Below are 16106 nucleotides of genomic sequence, written 5' to 3' on the forward strand. Positions count from 1 at the left end.
CAAATTCAGGACAAAAATTCGAGAGAAAGGGTCAAAATTCAGGACAGAAATTCAAGAACAAACGTCAGTTTTACAGACACATGCAAGAAAGGCCATGCCTCACTATGTTGTCAGTGCATTTATTTACTCTTTTTTAACATAGCACTGTTTATTCTCTGTGGTCTTTTTGTGATTGCCTCCTGGTATGCTACATTCAGGTGTCGCATTACGTTCTTGTTCAGTAGTAAATTAATGCCCTTCAGTACTGCGGTAAGGCCATCACCTCTACCCAAATCTACCCAATCTTTCTTGAAGAGAAAGTAACAGAAACATTTTGATTATGTTTCTGAACATTTTAAAACTCCTGGCAAACAGTTTGGGAAACACTAAGGTAATTAACCTTTAGCTAGTTTAAACAAATTGAATAAAAGCATCTGGCTTACCCCCACCGCCCATGGACCTTCAACCAACAAAAAAATGTAAAGAGGCAGGGCAGATGGTGTGAGCAAAAGTCTCACACCTAATGTCAGGATGTGAGGTAGCCACAACTTGTCTGTAGTCTCGCAGCACTAAATGTATGTCTGGGACTCTACATTTATCTCCGAACTGGGATTCAGGACTACCAATCAAAGCTAATAAAAGAGGAGGATGAAATCGAGATCAAATGGGAGATCCACAGCAAGTGATTCAAAGGGTTGTTGCTAAGAACTGGATAAATAAGGAAGAGAAGAACAAAGTGGGACAATTTCTAAAATCAGACAAGATGGGTCCACCAAGACTATCGGAAGGTATTGGGTACCTGGGGAGTTGTCTCTGCAGACAGGGGAGAAACAGAAGAGGCACTGTCAAGTGGTTGAACAATCAACACCCATCCACCTTGGCAAACTACTCTGGTGCAATGGTCTACTGTTCATGCTTGTGAGGGGTGAGCAGGGGCCAGACCCCTTGAAAGGTTGTGCAAGGCAACTGCCTGCTTTGTCCATGTCTTTAAATGGTTTTGAAATTGAGCAAAAGCCAAACTAGTGATCTGGGTTATCCGTAAGTGTCAAGTACACATAGAATCTTCAAAATATTTGGGGTGTAAATTGCACAAACAAAATGTAAAAATGTTAAAATGTAATTAGTGTTTCTTTAACATATGGCACTGTTTTTTCACCTTTATATTCAATTAGATCTCAGATTGAACTGGTAACCAGTTACCTTTTGATACCTATTGATTAATATCTACCATTCTCCCACCGATTTGCAGGATGGAAATTTCGGCAGAGCGTCACGGTCCCTCCAAGCCCAGTTTGCTTTTTGGTCTTCTCGTCTGCTTTCTGTAGTGGGCCATGTATAGTGAAGATGGTGTGCTACCCCAATGATAGCATTATTTTGCAAACCTTCTCCTGCTCGTCCTTCTTTCCTTCTTCAGACATGCTACACATCTGATTTGGTCTCTAGGGTGCCATCTGGTAGCTCTTTCCACTGTAAAGCTACCCGTGGCTGCGGATGGATTAGGTCTTCTGGACTTAGAATGCTATTATTCAGCTGCACAGTACCAATGGGTGGCTCGCTGGCTTTCTGCCCACCTCCCTGCATGAGATGGGGCTTACCAGTAAAGACTTTGAAGGAAAGCTTAATGCACTGCTTATTGTTTCCTACTGACTTTTCTACGGATCACCATCCGGGGTTATCATACACCGCTTTCTCTTGCCTTGCTAGAACCTGTAAACTCACTGACAAGAAGAAACCCTATGCACCTGCACTACCTTTGGTAAACCTTCGCACCCACACAGGACGGCTGTGGTCAGAGCAAATCCACATTTGCAGTGGCATGCTGCAGGTATCTTAATATTGGGCGGATTTGTCTCTGGACGGCGAGCTACTAAATTTCCAAACCCTTGTGGCAGACCACCATCTTCACCCCGGTCAACTCCTTACTTACAACCACCTTAAATATTCATTATATGCCCTATTTCATGTCTGCCACCTAGCGCTAACCCTACAAGAGGTGTGCCAGAAGCTCTACACCATAGGAACTGGTGGCAAACTGATAGACTGAGTGTACAGACCTTTCCTGCAACCTGGAAACCACTCCAGGTCTTCTCGTCATATTACCTGGGTGATTTATGTGGCCAAACCTCTGTAAGATACAGACTGGACTAAAATACTGGACATTCCCCACAAAGTATCCAACGGCTGTCACTTTAAGTACACTCGTAGTGCTTCCTTGTGAATGCATTCCGCCTGTTGCGTGCCATTGGACTTGTGGTTTGTAAATCACATTTTGTAGCTTTCAATTTGCTGGCTTTATTAGTTTTAGGATATGCAGCTTGAGTCCGTCCCTTCCCTTGCCAAAACCTTATTTACAGTATCCTTCCGAGTGCTCCCTTTCTGTAAACAGGCCTGTAAATCTTGTTATTATCTCATCACATTTGCTGTGGATTCAAAGAACAAAGTAAAATGTCAGGCTCCGTCTTCGGTGGTAACTTAGTGTTTACTTTTCTTTCTCTGACTTCAAAGTGAGAGGATTTATGCGACAATCTTGCTGGATACTGGGGTTAGGAAAGAGTTTTTTTCTATTGCATGACAACATTTAAATAAACTTCAGAATATATCAGAATTAAAAGTACAAATGAAGTACGTTTTTGTTAATTTTGAACTGTGCTGGAAACAAATACTTGTATGTGATTAAAACTAATCATTCCATTAGGGGATGCAATTTCCACACATCGTCGTCTGCGCACAGTATAGTTTGATTTGAAAAACTGTATATCTGTGCAAATGTAATAGTCATTTCAATAAAAAATGTGTTTTCTGTAATGGCAGTGTGTTACCACACCATGCACACTCCACTACACTCCGCTCTTCACCACTCCACACCACGGCACCCTACTCTGTATCAATCCACGTTACACCACTCCATGCCACTGCACTCTTCTCCATTCTGAACCAGTCCACATTATGCCACTGCACTCTACGCTACTTCATGCTATGCCTCTCTATTCTACTCTGTACCACTGTACTCTATGCCAATGCACTTTACGCCTCTCTACACCACTGCGCTCTGCTCCTCTTCACGCTATATCACTCCAGTCTAGGCAACACCAATCTAATCCGCAGAACTCCAATCTGTGCCACTCTGCAGCACGGTACACCACTCGACTCTATGCCAGTACACTCTATGCTAGTGCACTTAACTCTGTAACACTCAACTCTATCCCCCTGCACTCTACATCAATACACTGTAGGTCACTTCAATCTACTCTGCACCTCTGCACTCTATGCCATGGCACTCTACACCACTGTGCTCTATGCCATCACACTCTATGCCACTCTATGCACCTCCTCTCTACTCTGCTCATCTCCACTCTAAGCCACTTCACTCTACTGTGAAACAATCTACTTTATGCCACTGCATTCTATGCCACTGCGCTCTACCCTGCACCTCTCCACTCTATGCAACTGCACTCCACTCTGAAACGATCTATTCTACGCCACTGCACTCTATGCCACTCTGACCACTGCACTCTAGTTCAATGCACTCTACACCACTGCTCGCTGACACTCTACTCTGCAACACTGCACTGGCCGCCACTATACTCTACACCACTCTACTCTGTACTGCTACATTCTGCACCAATACACTATTCCACTGCACTCTGCCACTTTACTCTGCTCCATGCCACTCTGTGCCACTGCACCCTACGCCAGAGCACTCTAAACAACTGCACTATATGCCACTACCCTTACTCTGCACCACTGTACTCTATTCTACTGTTCTCTTTACCACTCTATGCCACTGCACTGACACACTGCACTCTACACCACCCTACTCTGTACTACTGCATTCTATGCCACTGCACTCTGCCACTGCACTGTGCATCACTGCACTATGCAGTCTAGGCACTACACTCTACTCTGCACTGCACCACTCTACAATACTCCACTCTGCACCACTCTATGCCACTGCACTCTATGCCACGAGTCTACTCTGCACTCTGACACTGCACCACGCTGCATTCCTGCACTCTATGCCACTGCACTCTATGCCACTGCACTCTACGCCAATGCACTCTAAACAACTGCTCTGTACGCCACTGCTCTCTACTGTGCACCACTGTACTCTATGCCACTTCTCTGTGCCACTCAACTCCACATCACTGCACTGACACTCTGCTCTGCAACGTTGCACTCTCTCCGCTACTGTACTGTACACCAGTCTACTCTGTACTACTGCATTCTACTCCACTCTATGCCACTGCACTCTGCATCACTCCACTCGACTGCACTCTACAGCACTATACTCTACTCTGCACCACTCTACACTACGCCACTGCACTCTCTGCCACACGAGTCTACTCTGCACTCTATGCCACTGCACCTCTCTATGCACTGCACCGCTCTGTGCCGCTGCGCTCTACGCCAGTGTACTCTGCACCACTGTGCTCTACTTCACTACTCATGTGCCACTCTACTCCACACCACTATGCCACTAACTTTTAGCCATGAACAGCAGCCACTCTGGTGTATAACATGGCTAAAACACATTAGCAAAGCCAATAACTCCTGCGTAGATGAGACCTATTGGCCTTGTCAATGTTTGTTAGTACTATGAGGTACCTAGCTCCCTGTAAGAACTGTGAATGTGTTAGTCCCTATTTTAAACATGCATTTGACGCCTTGTCAGGTGTAGTAAGTGCTGTATAAGTACAATTACATCATAATATAGGCTGCTACAAAATGCGCAAATACATCCAGGTTACATTTAAAAAAAAGTGCTTCTCAAATACAGATTTTAATAATATAAAGTTTATACCTAGTACTAACATTTTTTACAACAGTCCATTAAAACCAAACACTCCACAGCGCACCTTGGAACACCATTACAGTCCCTCTCTAATAGAAAATATCTTTGCCACCAGAAAGCATCAGGGGACTTAGATTAAAGTCAATGCAGGTTTTCAAGCCCCTTTGCATTTGCAGATTTACCAGTTGCCCACATTTGCATTTCTTTAGGCAAGGTGACCCCCTGGCAAGAAGGCCTGTTTATCTGTCTGCCCCTCCCTCAGAGCACAGGAGACTCCCTGCCTTTCAATCCTGTTGGGGAAACTAACCTGGCCGCAATTTCGCCCTGCCTCCATCGTCCTGTTGGTAAAAGGCTAAAATTACGCACAAATGCCCTCCGTTAAGCCTTTCAGCACAGACAATGGACGGCAGGGCGAAGTTACGGGCACTCCCTGAAGTTAAGGGGCGGGTGGTCACCGCAGACCTCCCCAGCTTTTACACAAGCGCCACATTGCCTGCTGGGACTTGTAGTTTGGCACTGAACACTGCGAGAATGCGCGGTGTGTGCCAAGCAGGCCGAGAGCCACTGGTTGAAAGCCAGGCCTGGCTGGCGGTGTGGTGCAGACAAGAGGCAGCTGCGGTGCCCAGTAAAGGCAGGGCCCTGCCCCGTGGGCAGTTGGACAGGACAGACGTGTATGCACTGGACGGTCTGTTCTCGGCCCCCCTCCAGGCCTATATTTAACCTGCCCCAGGGCAGTGACTCAGCCCCTTGTGCCCCCGCTGCACGTCTCCTCACAAGGCCTGGGTGGGGCCCTTGGCACGGGGCACGGCCCTGGCACTCATGCCAAGCTCCAGTGCTTGTTTTCAGTTTTTGTGCCAAAGCACGGGCACAGGACGCGTCCCTGGCAGAGAGCTGCCCTGTGCCCCTGCAGGTTTCACACTCTGTACCTCCATCTGTGCGGAGAGGGCTGTGCTGGGGCTCTAGGGGGGGCAGAGGGTGCTTTAAACACAGTACAGGGGGCAGAGAGCAGGCCCCTACTTCTGAGCTAGGTAGGTGCTCTCTTCAGACCCTCAGCTCGCTTCTGGGTGTATAACTCTGTTTTTATTCTCCCCAGCTCCCACTGCAGCCCGGACCACCAGCTCACCTTTGGAATGGAAGTGCCCCTTAGCGCCGAGAGGCCCAACAGCAGGAAGAGGAGGAAAGACGGACCCGTGTCCGACGGGGCGGCGGAGGATGGCCTGCTCCACCGAAAACTGGCACGCCACACCATCGTGAGTAAGCCTAAGGCATAATTCGTGCTTGAACGTATCTAGCGCTTCGTCGCCCCGGCCTCAAAGCGCTGGTCCTCTTACCTGCCAAAGTCATAGACATTCATCGACCTGCATAGAGGAAACATCTGAGTTATGGTTTGCCTCTGTGCAGCAGGGACGTTAACCCACTGTGCCCTCATCACGAGTGGCCTCTTCATTCCGATAGGGAAGGTAACTTATTCCAACTCCTGTTACCAGCCTCATCCCAAATATGTCTCTACCGTGACCACGGGTCATCGGGGTACAACTCTGATATACAGACATCTATATACATCACATCCTATAATTACCATACTTTTCACTTGTTTGAGTATACATGCCGTATCATTAATTTGTGTATTTAATATCTAAATATATTGTTATATCCATATAGAAAGCATAAAACCATATTCATAGGTTCAAGTACCTACTTATAACCATATTTATGTATGTGTATATGTATGTGTATATGTATATGTATATATATATATATACACACACAGGAACCGATATACATACTCGTATACATATTTTATCTATATATTAGGACATATATGTGTGTGTGTGTGTGTCAGGTTCTCTAAGGAGAGAGATATTGGCGCATTTGCTTTCCTTGGAACAGGCCACCATCGGGGCCATCTTGGGAGGTGCCGGCTCCCTGGTTTTATAACTCGCCGTAACTGGTATTCAGCCAGGGGCGTAGGAGACAATACATTTCTGGGGGGGACAGGGACAGCCTTGGGGACTTTCAATCAACCCTATACAAATCGCTCGTTGTTTACGAACTGCAGGCTCCGATAAATATACACAATCATATATATTGGAAGTGAAATAGGGAGAAAGGAAGGCATGTTTTCACAGTCTGAAAGTATCTTTTATTGTTATTTACATTCACAAAGTAATTAGCTCAAATGTGAAAATAACATGTTGATTAACTTTGCATCTTCATGCACCAAGCAAATCAAGGTAGGAGGGTAAAGAGGAAGAACATACCCTTTGCGCCCCACACCCATCATGCCCCTCGCCTCATGCCAATTGGAACCGCACTGGAGATATCAAAAGCGATTAGGTACAAGAGTTGTAAACTGTGCTCGGAAGCCATAGTTCTAATAACACTTCTACTCCTTTGTGTGATCTTGGGCAGCTCAGCTCCACATCAGTCATAACTAGGAGCATTTCAACTGAAGACACTCTTGGAGTTACAGGGTATATAAACATGGATTCTCTAATCTCTGTATAAACTGCAGTCACTAATTCCCTTAGAATCAGCTGTTTGTGATGCACCAAGTCACTGTGTATAAAGAAAAGACATTCACTGATTATAAAGAAAAGACATCATGAAATGACTATGATAGGGTTATTAAAGTCGAGTTCTGACATTACAATGCCTTCTGCGAGAGCCAGCAGCCAAGGTAAAAGGCAGATCAGGTCACAGAGCATAACTAATGCAGCTGTTTAAAGCAAAAAATGGAATGTTGCTTTTTTTCTTCTGCTCTACTTTAATAGCTTGGAATGACAGAAGCTATGCACTAAGGGTTTAAGTGGTTTGTGGGAAAGTTGGTTGTGTGACCATTTATTATAAGGGGTTAAAATACCCCCTGTGTACATAAGGATATTGCAAGTCACTTTAAAGTTCATACCTTATAAACAAGCATTGGCAAAGTCAATAGGTCTCGCCTATGCAAGTTCTATTGCCTTTGCCAATGTGTTTTAGCCATGCTGTACACTAGTGAGACTACTATTCAGCATGGCTCAAAGTTAATGGCATAAAGGAGAATGATGTGTCATCGACTGGTGTGGCGTAGTAACATAGAGTAAGTAGAGTGTCCTAGAATGGAGCAGTAAACTTAACTTTAAAGGAACAGGGGTCGCTTGGAAAAAAATGCAACACCACTCCCATAAACAATGATATTAAAGTAGTATGCAAATGGAATGTTTTATGCATTTATTCAATCAAAATATAAAAGATCAAATGTAGTGGGAAAACATCAACAGGGGAAATCGAGAAAGACTGGTATTCGGGCATTACAGAAGTTATCTGGATGACCCAATGTCACCAATTACAAGAAAAATGTAAAAAGTAACCTGTATAGTACAGTGGTTTGGAGGAGGCTGGCCTGGTTTGTAGTGGGTACCTATAGTACTTACACCTTATACAACGTCAAGTTATCCCTTACTAGTGAAACGTAGGCAGAGCCTAGACCCCAGGCTCTCTAGGGGTGGCTGTAGTCAAGGCTTATCTAGGAGACATGCAAAACTCATGCAATACCACTGTAGTCACACAGTACTCACACACATGAAAGAAAATACTCAGTGTTACAAAAATAAAGGTACTTTATTTTAGTGACATAAATGCCAAAAATACCATAGAGCAGTGGTTCCCAACCTGTGGGCCGGGGACCCCTGGGGGTCCGCGAAGCCTCCTCAGGGGGTTCGCTGCTGCTTAAAACATTTAATAATATTAGGTCCCAGCTATCAGTAATGACTCCTCGGGGGGTCCCCGTGTTCCAATAATGATTCAGTGGGGGTCCCCGGGCTCCAGTATTGATAAAATGGGGGTCCACAGAAGTCAAATGGTTGGGAACCACTGCCATAGAGACTATACTCCCTTAGGAGGTAAGTAATACACCAATTATATACCCTAGTATGCAGCAATAGCAATACAAACAGTTAGAAAACAGTGCAATTAGTGAAAATCACAATGGTTAGAAATAGGCCTAGGGGAAACACAAACTATGTACTAAGAAAGTGGAATGCGAATGTCGGTTTCCCACCTAGGCAAGTGTGGTGTGTAGAGGGGCGCTGGGAGTATTAGAAAACACCAAAGGTAAGTAATAAAACCCACCTCAGAGCCCAGGAAAGCAGGAGTAAATCACAGTAACTTTCCTAGAACACACAAGAACACGAGAAAGAAGATAATGCAAGAACCCGAAGATACGTCAAGACACAAAGGGTGGATTCCTGGACCTAAAGACCTGTGGAAGAATGGGACTAAGTCCAAGAAGCACAGAAGAGTCCAGGGAGGACAGGAGCCCCCGCTAACCCGAATCAAGGTGCAAAAGAAGAACCACTGGTGAAGAACAACAGTCAGTACTGCACCCAAGAAGATAGATGCGGGTTTGTGGTTGGTGCAGATGATATCCCACACCGGATGGATGATTGCAGTCTGGTTTGCATAGCTGGATTCCACCAACAAGCCTTGGCACAGGAAAAGCTCATGGTTAGCAGAAAATGGCACTGCCTGGGACCTGGTGGACTCTACCCAGGAGGAGGAGTCAGCGAGGGTTCTCAGCAACTCGGAGAGCCCACAGAATACCAGCCAGCGCACACAGGAGTCCCCCAGCACGGAGACAAAGGAGTTGCAAAAGGAGGCCCACGCAGCACAAAAACAAAGGATCCCACACCGCCAGAGAACCACTCAGGAAGCTGTGCATCTCAGGAAGGAGTGCTGGGGGCCGGAGCTACATTGTGCACAAAGAATTTCATAGAAGGATGCCACACGCCTTGGCAACTGAAAAACACGTGGTGCAGGGGGTACTGTCTTGAGTGAGAAGGCAAGCTCTTACCTCCCCCAAAGTTGGACAGTAGGACCTCACAACCATCGGGACCACTTCAGTCTACTACCCGTGATGCAGGATCCATGCAAGTCGTCAGGAGAGGGGACCCATGCAGATGGTCATCGTTGCAGAGAGGTGCCTGCTGAAGCAGGGGAGTGACTCCTTCACTCCAAGGGAGATTCATTCATTCTTCTGGTGCAGACTGAAGACAGGCTGTTCTCTGAGGATGCACAACCCGGAAACAGCTGTAGTTGCTGGCAGGAGCTGAAGTTACAATGTTGCAGAAGTCGTCTTTGCTTCGTTGTTGCAGTTTGTGGAGTTCCTGGAGGGTCCAGATGCAGTTTCTTCGGTGAGAAGGTGAAGTAAAGGATGCAGAGGATTCCTGCTGGAGTCTTGCAATCTGAATCTGAAGATCCTCCCAAAGGACAGACCCTAAATAGCCCTGAAAGGGGGATTGGTCAGCTAAACAGGTAAGCACCTATCAGGGGAGGGCTCTGACGTCACCTGCTGGCACTGGCCACTCAGATGCTCCCGGAGTTCGCTGCCAACTTGGAATCCAAGATGGCAAAACTCAGGGACCCTCTGGAGGAGCTCTGAACACCACACCTGGGGTGGTGTTGGACAGGGGAGTGGTCACTCCCCTTCCCTTTGTCCAGTTTCGTGCCAGAGCGGGGACTTGGGGGTACCTGAACCGGTGTAGACTGGATTATGTAAGGAGGGCACCAAATGTGCCCTTCAAAGCATTTCCAGTGGCCTAGGGAAGGAATCTACCCCTTTCAAACCTATTTCCAAAGGGAGAGGGTGTAACCCCCCTCCCCCCAAAGGAAATCCTTTGTTCTGCCTTCCTGGGCTTGAGCTTCCCAAGCAACAGGAGGGCAGAAACCTGTCTGAGAGGTGGCAGCAGCTGGGGCTGCCTGGAAAACCTCTGAAGGCTGGAATGGCAATACTGGGGGTCCTCTAAGGAGCCCCCAGAGTGCATGAAATCATACAAACAATGCTTGCAAAAGCCTTGGGGTATGATTACAACATGTTTGATATCAAACATACCTATGTTCGGAGTTACCATTATGTAGCTGGGAATAGGGAGTGACCTATTTCCAGTACATGTGTAAAATGGCATCCCCGCACTCCTGAAGTCTGGGAAAATGGTCCTGGAGGTCGTGGGGGCACCTGTGCTAGTGCAGGGGTGCCCTCACACACAGGTTCTCTGCACCCTGCCCTCAGGGCTGGAGCGCCTTCTATAGAGGTGACGTGTAAGTGACCTGGTGCAGTATAACTGGCAGTGAAAGGGTGCTTGCACCTTTTCACGCAGGCTGCAATGGCAGTCCTGCAGAAGCCTTTGCATGGGCTCCCTATGGGTGGCAAATAAATGCTGCAGCCCATAGGGATCTCCTGGAACCCCAATGCTCTGGGTACCCAAGTACCATATAATAGGGACTTATGAGGGGGCACCAGTATGCCAATCTTGGGTGAAATACTGGGCTACCAGTATGCAACAACCATAATTTAAGGGAGAGAGCATAACTACTGGGGTCCTGATTAGCAGAAGCCCAGTAGACACACTCAAACACACTGGCAAACAGGCCAAATGTGGGGGTAACCAAGCTAGAAAGAGGCTACTTTCCAACAAGGTTAGCATCCACAATAATGATTTACAAGCTTTTATACATCGACTTTTACATGAATGACTCAAACAGTGAATCAAGAAGTCATTAGCTCATAGTACCTATGCTTATGCCAACTTATGTACAATATCACAAATTCAAGTCAAGGTACTTTGGCCGACGATATTTCAATCCGCTAGAAAAGTATCAGGATCATCCTAAGCCTTTGTTAAGCTTGAGTTAAAAGGGTTACAGAGTGCTTGTAACCAAAACGGCGAAGATAAATCTGACTCACATCTCATATGAGTGACAAGGCATTCAATGGAGATCTGAATCTCTAATCAAGCGCCAATGCCATAAGGTTGTAGTAGAGTGGAGTAGTGTCACAGTGTAATAGTGTCAGAGAGTGGAGTGGCAGAGTGTCGTAGAGTGCAAAGGCATAAATAAGAGTGAACTGGAGTAGAGTGAAGTAAAGTAACGTGAACTAGCATAGAGAAAGTTGGGTAGAGTGTTGTTGAGCATAGTACATTGTTGTATAGTGGAGTGGCATAGAGGGTTGTGCAGTGGCGTTGAGTAGATTATCGTAGATTAAAGTGGCATAGAGTGGTGTGGAGTGGCATAGAGTGGAGAAAAGTGGAATGGAGTGGGCTATAGGGAGTTGTGTAGGGAGTTACAGAGAGGAGAAAGTGTAGGAGTTTAATGGAATAGAGTGTCAGAGTCTAGTTTCATGGAATATAATGTCAGAGTGAAGTGTCGTAGAGTGGAGTTGGGTGGTCTAGAGTGAGGTTGCATAGAGTACAGTGGTGCAAAGTAGATTGGTATAGAGTGCGTTTGTTTTGAGTAAAGTGGTGTAGAGTGCATTGGCGAAGACTGCACTGGTTTAGCATACATTGTAGTAGCGTAGAGTGGTGAAGAGTCGAGGGGCACAGAGTGGAGTGGCACAGCATAGATTGCAGTGGTTCACCGTGATGTGTCATAGAGTGATGCGGTGCATGGTAGTGTGGAGTGGTGCAAGGTAGAGTAGACTGGTGTAGAGTGCAGTGGTGGAGTGCAGTTATGCAGAGTAGAGTGGCATAGTGTGTAGTGGCATATAGTACATTGGTGTAGAGTGGCATATAGTTGAGCGGTGCAGAGTAGAGTGCCGTGGTGCAGAGTAGAGAGGAGTATAGTTCAGTGGCAGAGTGCAGAGTAGAGTGTCATAAAGGGCAGTGGTGTAGAGTAGAGTGGCATAGAATGCATTGGTGTAGAGTGCAGTGATGTAGAGTGATGTAGAGAAGAGTGGCTTAGAGTACAGTGGTGCAGAGTAGAATAGAGCTGCATAGAGTGCTGTGGCATAGAGTAGATTGTTGCAGAGTGGAGCATAGTGATGTAGAGTGCAGTAGCATAGAGCGGTGCAGAGCAGATTGGAGTGGCGCAGGGTACATTGGAGTGGTGCAGGGTAGATTAGACTGGCATAGAATAGAGTGGAGTTGCGTAGATTGCAGTGTCCTAGAGGAGTTGATTTCAAAGTAGAGTGAAGTGCCTACAGTGGAGTGGTGTAGAGTAGATTAGAGTGTTGTGATGCAGAAGAGTGCAGTGGGACAGAGTACAGTGGCATTGAATGCAGTGGTGCAGAGTAGAGTGGCGTGGAGTTCAGTGGCAGAGTGCTATGTTGCAGATTAGAGGGTCGCAGAGTACAGTGGTGTATTGTAGAGTGGCATAGAGGGCAGTCGCCTAGAGTGCTGTGGCGCAGAGTACAGTGGCATTGAAAGCAGGGGAATAGAGTGTTGTGGAGCAGAGTAGATTGGCATAGAGTGCAGTGGCATAGAGTGCATTGGTTTTGTGTAAAGTGGTGAAGAGTGCACTGGCAGAGTGCAGGGGTGTAGTGTACAATGTTTAGAGTAGAATAGCATAGATTGCAGTGGCGTAGTGTAGAGTGCTGCAGAGTAGAGTGATGTAGACTGGAGTGGTACAGCATAGATTGCAGTGGCGTAGAGTAGCACAGAGTGGAGAAAAGTGGTGTAGTGTGCAGTGGCATAGGGTAGATTGTTTCAGAGTACAGTGAAGAAAAGATAGAGAAAAGATAATATACTTCAATATGCTGAAGTATGTAATGATAGCATTATTATTTATGTTATTGTTAACCATAACGGCCCAAAATGAAATATGGCTTCTCCCTGTTAGCCATGCTATAATCAAGCCCTTCATTACCTAGATAAAATCTTAGAAAAACATACCCTTCTAATAGCTAAATTGTTGTGTGAAATGGTCAACTCTGGGCCCAATCACGACTTCACTGTTTCACCAACTGGTGTGATCTTAGTCAAATACAAATATTGTGTTTCAGAGTCTCCTTTCTAGCCTGCAGGCATCAGGCTGAGTGGGACTCTGTTCCCTCTTTAGATCTTCCTCATTGTCTTGCAGCTCCTCTTGAAGGCCTCCTGCAGTGCTCCTCTTCAAGGCGGCAGCAGGTGATGCAGACAGTAATCATCCAAAACTCTTTTCTCTTCCTCGTGCCCTTTGTTCTTATGAGCACCCTTAATGCCAACAGCTGTAAACAGGACAAACAAAAGGGCAGAGGGCACAGGGGGCCTCCTGACTCACCTTCATTCTGTTACCATCAGATTGGAGGATGGTCGATACAGGGCTATTAGAAGTAGCGCTTTTGTGCGCTAATGGCCCTCTGAATAATAGATGTAAAAGGGTAAATTGTTTTGTCCCCTTGTCCCCCCCACCTTCGTCCCCGTGTCCCCCACCCTCCAAAATCTGGGGGGGATATATCCCCCGCGTCCCACACACTTCCTACGCCCATGTATTCCGCGCATTTTAGATTCCTTTTATGATTTTCTTTTTCTCATGTTTGTGTTGAGTAGGTTTTGGTTTATCCGTACTCTTGCAGCCAGGGGAGCCAGTACGGATGACAGAGGGGTCGCAGGACCCCAGTTAGTGTTTTGTTTCTTGTTATTTGGTTTTGCTGCCTTCGAGGTGTGTTTGCATTGGCTGAGGCTGGCCACGGTCACGCCCCCTATCTTGGCCCTTTTAGCGGACCAACGAGCACGTCCGCGCCACTGGCGCAGCCAGACATCCCCACACGCCAGAACGCCTGCCCGTTTTTTGACTTATGCCAGGGAGGAATTATTGGACATTGGGTGCAGAGGGGAGCAAATTGCTTGTGAAGTTTTTAAATGTTCTGAACGCCTGTAAATGCCATAATTGCAACTATGTGTTAAATCTTTGGCCTGTTGGTGGTAGTAATGGTGAAATTCTCACTAACTCCATAAGCAGGTCTCAAGAATTAAGCTGCCCAGTGGTGCCTCTTATCTGTATGTTATTAAATGTGAGAGGCCTGGTAAAGAATAAGTTTAAATTTTGCAGAGTTTATGGGGTCCTTTTGTCCTGATTTAGCATTTCTAATGGAAACCTGACGGACTCTTCATCAGACCCTGATTTGAGAATCGCGATATCAGAAGGGCACGATGTATAAAGAGTAGATAGGCAAGGTAAATGGGGGGGGCGGTATTTTATCGTAACTATACTAAGGCAATTTTAGTTCCATTACACATTTAGATAGCTAAGGCTTGTTATTTACTTTTAAATTTAACAACGCAACCGGCTTTAATGGTTATTTACTTTATCTCCCTGAAGACAGCTTTATATCATCCATTCGGGCATTTACGGAGTCCAGTGTCGAATTGTCTAGCTTCACTCTTCTAGGGGATTTTAATTTTTATTTGGAGTTTAGTGAGAATTTGGATATGGAGCACCTCAGTGATTGTCTCCGTAGTTTTGACGTGCTTCAGATTGTCAGCAAACTCATATCGCAACCACACGTTGGATGGCATTTTCACAAATAATTCTGCACTCTGTGTTAACAAAGTTATCCCTCTAATCTGCACTGGTCACAAGGCAATCTTTAATCTCACAGTTCCCGTTGGGAACCGTGGTTATTACATTTCACCCATAGTCATCAAAACTCGTTCTTGGCGGAAAATAGATAGCTCGGACTTGAGGAGCAGTTGAGTGATAACAGCCCTACCTTAGATTGTAATATCAAAGAAACTACAGCAAATTCACAAGTTGGTTAGATAATGTGGCCAAGAAGTTAGCGCCTGAAAAAACTTTAAAAAGCTTTAAACAAAATCACTCTGCTCCTTGGTACATGCCAGAGTTAAAACCACTCAAGCAAAAATGCAGCGCTCAAGAACGAAGGTGGAGAATAGCCAACTGCAATGAGGAAAAAGTAAAATATAAATTAGTTATTGAATTGAAGAATATAAAGAACGGATTGCCTTGGAGAAATCAAGATATTTTGCAGAAAAAAATGTAAGCAGCTAAAGATTAAAGTACAGAACTTCTTAATTCAGCACCTCTCTAGCTAATCGCAATAATACGCAACTGTTTATTCCGACTCAAATATTTTATTATAAGCTGGCTGAGTTCTTTCGGGAAAAGGTAAATAGTGTCTATGAAGAATTCTCCTTAAACTGTAGGATTAATAGTTTGAGCAATATTTATCTCTTCCTGTCACCACCTCAGAAATCACAGAAGGAGGTTGGAGTCAGTCAGGGGGATAGAACAATCAGATTTCTTGAGACGACTAAATCAAGCTCCCCAGCCGACCCCTGTCCACCTTCTGTTTTAGATATGGTCTCTAAGACAGGTGCTAGGCAACTCACTGCACTAGAGCATTGTCCGTAGGTCACTTTCCAGCAGAGGGAAGAGGGCATCTATCTGCCCGTTATTGAAAAACCCTCTTTGGATCCTGAGGACGCTAAAAGATATCGTCCTATAACCAGAAAACCATTACTTGCTGAAATTCTGGAGAAGGCACTCAATGGAGATCTTATATCATTCTTAGATACCCATAATATCCTTTATCCTTCAGAACGATTTCAGGTCGCCACACTGCACAGAATCTGCTTTAGTA

The 16106-nt window shown here is 45.8% G+C and overlaps 1 protein-coding gene across 3 annotated transcripts in view; it reads left to right on the plus strand.

The window, feature by feature from the left end:
- PCYT1A (phosphate cytidylyltransferase 1A, choline) overlaps positions 1–16106 on the plus strand; it is a 132050-nt gene that overhangs the window by 51943 nt on the left and 64001 nt on the right. For all 3 annotated transcript variants that reach the window (XM_069212813.1, XM_069212812.1, XM_069212814.1), the window contains exon 3: positions 5865–6021. Coding sequence is in view for 2 of the 3 variants with exons in the window: in XM_069212812.1 (XP_069068913.1) it covers positions 5902–6021 (120 nt within the window). In the remaining variant the exon portion in view is untranslated. The remainder of the gene's footprint in view (positions 1–5864; positions 6022–16106) is intronic.

The sequence above is a fragment of the Pleurodeles waltl genome, chromosome 11, assembly GCF_031143425.1.
Source record: "Pleurodeles waltl isolate 20211129_DDA chromosome 11, aPleWal1.hap1.20221129, whole genome shotgun sequence".
Classification (NCBI taxonomy): Eukaryota; Metazoa; Chordata; class Amphibia; order Caudata; family Salamandridae; genus Pleurodeles; species Pleurodeles waltl.